Source organism: Staurois parvus, unplaced genomic scaffold (assembly GCF_062004578.1).
Source record: "Staurois parvus isolate SC_StPar_1 unplaced genomic scaffold, SC_StPar_1.0 ptg000164l, whole genome shotgun sequence".
NCBI lineage: Eukaryota > Metazoa > Chordata > Amphibia > Anura > Ranidae > Staurois > Staurois parvus.
The window spans coordinates 515,343-523,541 of record NW_028317960.1 but is presented as its reverse complement, the minus strand read 5'-3'; the positions used below and the strand labels follow the sequence as shown (position 1 = coordinate 523,541).

Below are 8,199 nucleotides of genomic sequence, written 5' to 3'. Positions count from 1 at the left end.
GGAGATGAATGGAAAACCGCCTTCAGAACTAGACTTTACATTAAATTGGAGAAATGTGAGTTTGAACAGACCCAGATCCAGTTCTTAGGCTATATCATTTCTCCAGAGGGAGTGAGCATGGATCCCGAGAAGATCAAAGCAGTGGTAGATTGGTCAGCACTTGGAAATGTTAAGGAAATTCAACGTTTCGTCGGGTTTGCCAACTTCTACAGAAAATTTATAAGAAACTTTTCTAAAGTGATAGCTCCAATTACACAGCTGACAAAGAAAGGGGTACCCTTCGTGTGGACCCCTGAGGCACTGGCTATGTTTGGAAAGCTAAAAACTCTTTTCCTTTCTACACCAATTTTGGTACATCCCGATCCTGAACTACCCTTTATAGTGGAAGTGGATGCTTCTAATTCTGCCGTGGGAGCTATCCTGTCTCAGCGAAGTGATGAAAAGATGCAGCTTCATCCTTGTGCCTACTTCTCTTGTTTGATGTCCTCAGCCGAAAAGAATTACGACATTGGGAATAAAGAGCTACTGGCAATTAAGGAAGCCTTTTCTGAATGGAGGCATCTGCTAGAAGGGGCTAATCACCCTGTAACTGTTCTCACTGACCATAAAAATCTGGAATTCATTTGCTCGGCCTAGAGATTGTCTTCTAGACAAGCACGCTGGTCTTTATTCTTTTCCAGATTCAATTTTATTATGTCATATTTACCTGGATTGAGGAATGGTAAGGCCAATGCCTTATCAAGGATGCTGTCCGAGCCTCCCCAGGAGGGCAACTCTGAATGTTCAATCCCAACTCAAAAGAACTTCCTAGGGGCCACAAGTACAACGACATTCTTGAATCTTCTCAAAGAGGGGTATGAGAATGACCCACTTCTCAGTGATCCTCCTTAGGACATTAACCTTGAATACAAGAACGGATTTTGGACTCAAGCACATTGTCTCTATGTACCTGAGTCTGCTCGGGTGGAAGTCCTCAAATTAGTTCATGACTCTAAACTTGCGGGATATTTTGGGATTTCAAAGACAGATGAACTTTTGTCACGTTCCTACTGGTGGCCTAGTTATAGGAAAGTTATCAAACGCTACGTGGCCTCCTGTCTGATGTGCGCACATCATAATATACCCCGAGCTTCTCCTTTGGGGTTGCTCCAAGCACTTCCTGTTCCATCAAGACCTTGGGGGTCAGTTTCTATGGACTTTGTAGTCAAATTACTTCTCTCAAAAGAAATGACCACTATCGTGGTAGTCATCGACTGTCTTACTAAGATGGCTCATTTTATACCTGTTAAGAGGGTACCTTCTGCTGAACAAACTGTGGAGTTGATGGTTTGAGATGTTTTTAAACTACATGGAATTCCTGATGATGTGGTATCTGACAGAGGAGTACAGTTTACATCAAAATGTTGGAAAAGCTTTTGTTCAGCTTTAGGGGTAACTGTTAACCTGTCCTCTGCTTTTCATCCACAGTCTAATGGTGAGACCGAGAGGACCAATCAAACTTTGGAACAGTACCTTCAATGTTTTGTCAGCTATCTTCACGATGACTGGGTGGACTATCTACCTACGGCAGAGTTTGCCTATAACAATGCTAAACATCGCTCCACCTCCCAAAGCCCTTTTTTCCTCAATATGGGGTATCATCCAGTTTTTATTCTGGATCACCCTATCGCAACTCAAATTCCTGCTGTTGCCAACAGATTAACTACATTGCAGGAGATTCAGGCAAAGCTGATCGAGACTTTGGGGGAAACTCAGGAACGTTATAAAAGGGCTGCCAATAGTCATCGCAGATCACTTCCTACCTTTCATGTGGGCGACAAGGTTTGGCTATCAACCAAAAATCTGAAGGTTCATGTTCCATCTGCAAAGTTGGGCCAAAAGTTTGTGGGACCTTTCCAGATTTCTGCTTAGATCAACCCAGTCACCTTTTGCTTAAAACTTCCTGAGAGTATGAAGATTCACCCTGTTTTTGCACGTATCGCTTTTCAAACCATTTCATGAAAATCCTTTCTCTGGAAGAATTCTTCCACCTCCTCCACCTGTTGAAGTGCAGGGTGAAGAAGAATATGTGGTAGAGAAGATTCTTGACTCTAGGATGTTTAGAGGAAAATTGCAATGTCTTGTCCAATGGGAAGGATATGGGCAAGAGGAGAATTCTTGGGAGCCTGAGGAAAATGTTCATGCTCCTAGACTAACAAGAGAATTCCACCAGAGGTTTCCCCACAAGCCTGGTCGTAAGATGTCCAGGAGATGTTCTGTGAGGAGGGGAGTACTGTCAGAGCCTGGATCCAAACATAGGCCTTCTGCAGTGAGTATCAATGTTTCTTCTTGCTGAGCCACCTGGAATGCTGGACAGCTATCTTGACAATTATTTGGATGATCCTACCTTTTCCTTGTTTATCAGGAACCTTGAACCACTTGCTTCTCCCATAAACTTCCTGATATAAGCCATGTCTCTGCACTTCCTGTTTGCCAGATTATTGTGATCTCCAGCCAATATTGTGCTCCTTATCATCTCTGCTGTTATCCATATTTTGCTACACTCGATATTGACCCTTGGCTTGTTCTCGAATACGCTTCTGCCTGATCCCAACCTGCGACTGCTCCTTACCGACCTTGGCTTGTTTACTGACCAGGCTTCCGTTTGATCCTTACCTGTTTATACGCTACCTGCGCTTGCTCACCTCCTGGTGGGGTGATCCTGAGGACCGTGACCTGGTGCTAACATGCAGCCAAATCCATCTCCACCATCAGGAGCTCTGGTGAACAGCGGTTGGTACTTAGATTCGCACCTTGGGTGATCCCACTCCTCCACCACGGTGACCTGCCTGTGTACCTAACCTGCTGGTTTCAGGTAAGCCTTTCCACTGCTATAGCAATTGGTCTTTGAACTTGACCCCTGATCGCGACAGCAGGCCTGCAAACAGTTCCTGTTGTTTTGTTGTGAATGTCATTACTTTTGATCACCATTGCCAAGAGTGATCACACTTACTGCCAATACCAGTGTTATTTTGTTATTCCTGTCCTATTCAGTTACCTCAGTAAACTTCATTTTGGTTTATACTACTCTGTGTAGGAGTCCATCTTACAGGTGTGATTTATCGGGGTCACCATCGCACGGTGGTGTCAGCAGAGGTTGGGCTTTCAACGAGAGGTCTAGATTGACAGGGAACCCAAATAAATTACTAAAGCAAACCTTAAGGGGTAGTGCTACATATTATTTTTACTGCTGTGAAAAAAATCCTCCCTCTTCTGTACTTTGCTGTCTGCATCAAATACCACAGATCCAGCCTCACCCTGTGTAGGAGGATGTGACCCTCCCAACTGCATTCTTCCCTGAAGTCAGAGACCTTCACTGTCATTTCTCTTTCTGCTGTCAGTGATGGCGTCTGCTGATCTGAAGTTGAGCTGGAATGTTCCGTCTGTCTGGACATTTATGCAGATACTGTAAACCTGAAATGTGGACACAACTTCTGACGGGTCTGTATTGATCGTGTGTTGGATACACGGGGGGGTCTGGAGGGTATTCCTGTCCTGAATGCAGACAGAAGTTTCCGGATCGGTCTTCTCTGCAGAGGAACATAACACTGCGTAATATAATGGAGAAGTTGCTTTCTTCTCAGCCAGATCAAGAGGAGTCCGGGGTCTTCTGTACTCACTGTGTGGACTGTCCTGTACCTGCTGTTAGATCCTGTCTACACTGTGAGGTTTCTCTGTGTGATAAACACCTGAGAGTCCACAAAAAGTCCCCAAAACACATCTTAACTGACCCCACCTTGTCCATGGAGAGCAGGAAATGCTCCATCCATAAGAAGATCCTGGAGTATTACTGCACTGAGGATGACACCTATATCTGTGTGTCCTGCAGTTTGGCTGGAGAACATCGAGGACATCAGGTGGAGATGGTGGATGAGACTTCTGAGAAGAAGAAGGACACACTGAGGAATGTTCTGCAGAAACTTCTGACAGAGAGAAAGGAGATGGAGGAAAGAGTCCAGAGTCTGCAGGAACACAGGAGGAAAGTAGAAGAAGAAGAGGCTGGTGACACCGAGAGAGTCACTGCCCTGTTTAGAGATCTCAGGAGACATCTGGAAGACCTGGAGAAGAGAGTCCTGAGGGAAATCTCCGGGAGGGCAGAGCGGATCTCCATCTCTATCCGTGATCTGGAAATAAAGAAGGAGGAGCTGTCCAGGAAGATACGTGACATTGAGGAGATGTGTAACATGACGGATCCACTGACTGTCCTACAGGAATCAGACACAGGTGACTTGTGTGATACTGAGGATGGAGATAATGAGGACAGAGAGAGACATGAGGAGCTCCTCCATGATGGAGGGGGGGTGGATGTGGCTGGGATATCACACACATTACACACATTATCTGATATAATAAAAGGGTTAAATGTATCCTTCTATATACAGGGAGCTGAGGACATATTACTGGATGGAAACACAGCTCATAATATTCTACAGATATCAGATGACAGGAAAACTGTATCCAGGTCAGATGTAGACCAGAATCGTCCAGAAATACCAGAGAGATTTCAGGATTGTTCTCAGGTGTTGAGCAGTTGGAGTTTCTCCTCCGGGAGACATTACTGGGAAGTGGATGTCGGGGGGTCAGATAGCTGGAGAATCGGCATGTGTTACCCCAGTATAGACAGGAGAGGATTGCAGTCACTGTTTGGATGGAATAACAAGTCCTGGGGTTTGTTCTGGAATGGTAATCAGTATGGGGTGATACATAACAGTAATAATATCTCCTTATCCTCCAATTCCCCCAGTACCAGAGTCAGGATATATCTGGATTATGAAGCCGGGCGGATCTCCTTTTATGATCTGTGTGACCCAATCCGACACCTCTACACCTTCACCACCACCTTCACTGAGCCCCTCCATGTCGGGTTAGGTGTATGGAGAGGTTTTATGAAGATCTGTGGGGGGAATCAGGAGATGTGAGAACCCCTCCCAGAGATGTGATTTGGTGGAATGTTCAGCCAATGGGATAAAGCAGTGGGTGGGGCCTCAGTTGGTGTCCTTCAGGCTTTTCTACTATAAATAATAATAAGTGAGATTTCTCCCTCTGTCGCTGATCACTGTGATTGGGTAGAATATTGGTCCAGCTACTGGACTGACATGATCCTAGTGGCCAGTAAGGAGTAGTTTACAGTTCATGGGGGGAGGGGGCACTTTGGATTTTTTTTGTCTTGGGTGAGAGAGGATTTTTTCCCATCACTGTTTGGGGGCCCCAAGACCATTTTGGAGCTCAAAAATCTTTCACTGATTTTGGGCCCCAGGTGACCTTAAAGAGACTCTGTCACTAGCCCACCCAAGACAGTGATAGGTTCTCTTGAAAGCCCACCCCTGTCCTGCTATAGAGATGGGACAGTGAAGAAATGTGTAGACTGCTGGACCCGAGACAGAGTGCTGAGTGTAACCCGACATATTGTCTGTCTCCGAGCTGTGATGTCATATTGGGGGAGTGGCTGCTGAGGGATCTTGATACAGGTGTACTGGCCCTTTAAGACTATCTATCTATCTATCTATCTATCTATCTATCTATCTATCTATCATTATTATTAATACATTTACAATGAGTTTGTTCTATGGATGATTTTTTTGTGTGAAGAAATACAAACAAATAATCGATCTACAAATAGAGAGAAAGAGATAAAAATAGATGGAAAGATCTCCGAGAAAACATGAAGAAATGATCACGAGATTTACTAGTGACAGAAAACATGGGATCTATCCCCAATATAATGATCTGACTATAATAATGTCTGATGAATAGAACCGGAATGTGTCCCCAATGTCATGTGTCCCCATAGAATGGATCCCCAATAGAGTTCTACTGGATCAATTTTTTTAATGGATCCTAATATAATGTGTTCCCATAGAATGGATCCCCAATAGAATTCTGTTGGATTGCTTGTATAATGGATCCTAATATACTGTGTCCCCATAGAATGGATCACCAATATAATTCTATTGGATCCCTTTTATAATAGATATTTATATAATGTGTCCCCATAGAATGGATCTACCACTAAAATCCTCTTGGATCCCTTCTATAATGGATCCTAAAATAATGTGTCCCCGTAGAATGGATCCCCAATAGAATTTTATTGGATCTCTTTTATAATGAATCCTAATATACTGTGTTACCATAGAATGGATCTACCAATAGAATCCTACTGGATCCCTCTTATAATGGATCCTAATACAATGTATCATTGTGGTGTTGTATCCTATGATCACTCGATGTGTCCTGGTGATGGAGGAGGAATCAGGAAAGGAGATGTTAATGTGAATAAAGTTTTTTCTCTCTTGTACATGTGACGTGTCGGTGATAGAACACAGAAATCATGACCTGGAGATGTATTCCTGGGCATTGTGGGGGTGTTGAATCTTCAGTGGATGGGGGGTGCAGAAGTCAGTGCTGATAGATCAGTGTTACATTTTGTCCCATCCCCCCTCCATGATCATATTGTACAACTTTGTAGCAAGTCACAAGGTGAAAGACTACAGCAGAGTCTGTTCTGTGTCAGACAATTGTGAATCACCGGTGGCAGAGTTTTCTCAGGAGCACACACAACTCCCAATATCCACGGTGATAATTCTGTAATACCAACCGCCACTTCAGACAGGGGTGATACAAGCTTTAATATATGGCTCTGATCTTCAAGGAGGCAATACATTCTTCTTCCTGGAGAAGCGACTCTTTACATTCATGCATACATTCAATGAAACATTTGAAGCTCCAGAGCTGCAGATGCACCAGAGTTCTGTGATCCCCGAGGGGGGCTTTGTCAAACATAACAGGACCAACCCAGGGGTCTGGGAGGTAGGAGAGTTACACCTTTTATAAGATTTATTTCAGGTACTTATACAGTGCCTTCAATTTACATATATATATTGTACATTCACATCAGTCCCCACCCCCGAGGAGTGTACAATCTAAGGTCCCTAACTCACATTCATACACACACATACTAGGGCCAATTTATACAGGAGCCAATTCACCTCCCAGCATGTCTCTGGAGTGTGGGAGGAAACTGGAGTACCTCTGGAGGAAACCCACGCAGGCACAGGGAGAACATGCAGACTCCAGGCAGGTGGTGGTAGGAGAGTTACACCTTTTCTAAGATTTTTTGCAGGTACTTATATAGTGCCTTCAATTTACATACATATTGTCTATTCACATCAGTCCCCACCCCTGAGGAGTGTACAATGTATGGCAGGGAGGGCATGCAGACTCCAGGCAGGTGGTGGTAGGAGAGTTACACCTTTTATAAGATTTTTTGCATGTACTTATATAGTGCCTTCAATTTACATATATATTGTCACATCAGTCCCCACCCCTGAGGAGTGTACAATGTATGGCAGGGAGGGCATGCAGACTCCTGGCAGGTGGTGTTGTGGTTGGGATTTGAACCAATGACCCCAGTGCTGCCAGGTGGAAGTGCTCACCATTCAGCCACTGTGCTGCCCCTACAGTCACCCCCACAGTGTCAGTTTTTTAAATGTAGTCATATTTGTATGTTTTCTTTATATGTTATTTACAGCCGGCTGCCGTCTATCAGCCCATTTATTGTTGTCATCATGAAATCACAATTTTATAGAGACTAAATATTATATCCATCTAATTCACAGAGATGTTTGTATACATTCAGATAGATGATTGTAATTAGTGTCATTGTATCATACAAGGAGTTATAGAGAGCTGGATGGTAGTGATTGGCCGGACACAAAAATCCCCCCCCCCCCCGTGTTCGATTTGCGGTCGAACGTTGGAACCTGATGAATATTTGACCGCAAACTTCAAACTCAATGCAAGTCTATGGAACTGGAACTTCAATTTCAAAAGTGCCCGTTCTGAAAGCTATTCTGCAAGTTATTGGCCATAAAAGGTGTATGGGGACTCGGGAACTGTCCTGAGGGACATGAATCAGGGAAAAAAAGTTTTTCAAAAAGTACCGTTTTTAAAAGGGCAGTCATTTTTCATTGCTTAAATTAAAATTAAAGAGAAAAATTCCTTTAACCCCTTGACACCGACCTCACACAAATATGCAGCCTCACTGCACTGGGCTTTATGCTGCATATTTGCGTATCTCCCTTTGTGCTGGGAGTGTGTCGCGCAGTGCGCTCCCAGCTCAGAGACCGCGGTCTCACCACGAGCCCTGGGCCACGAACTAAC

General features: G+C 44.2%; 1 protein-coding gene across 1 annotated transcript; it reads left to right on the top strand.

The window, feature by feature from the left end:
• Positions 1–3,367: 3,367 nt before the first annotated feature.
• On the top strand, positions 3,368–6,334 carry LOC149462958 (nuclear factor 7, brain-like). Its single transcript, XM_089676100.1, has one exon. It carries the CDS (start codon positions 3,600–3,602, stop codon positions 4,956–4,958), a length of 1,359 nt encoding a protein of 452 aa, XP_089532226.1. The 5' UTR covers positions 3,368–3,599; the 3' UTR covers positions 4,959–6,334.
• The last annotated feature ends 1,865 nt before the right edge of the window (positions 6,335–8,199 follow it).

Excerpts from the sequence above, each read along its gene's own strand:
- LOC149462958 (XM_089676100.1), top strand. The coding sequence starts at position 3,600 with ATGGAGAAGTTGCTTTCTTCTCAGCCAGATCAAGAGGAGTCCGGGGTC.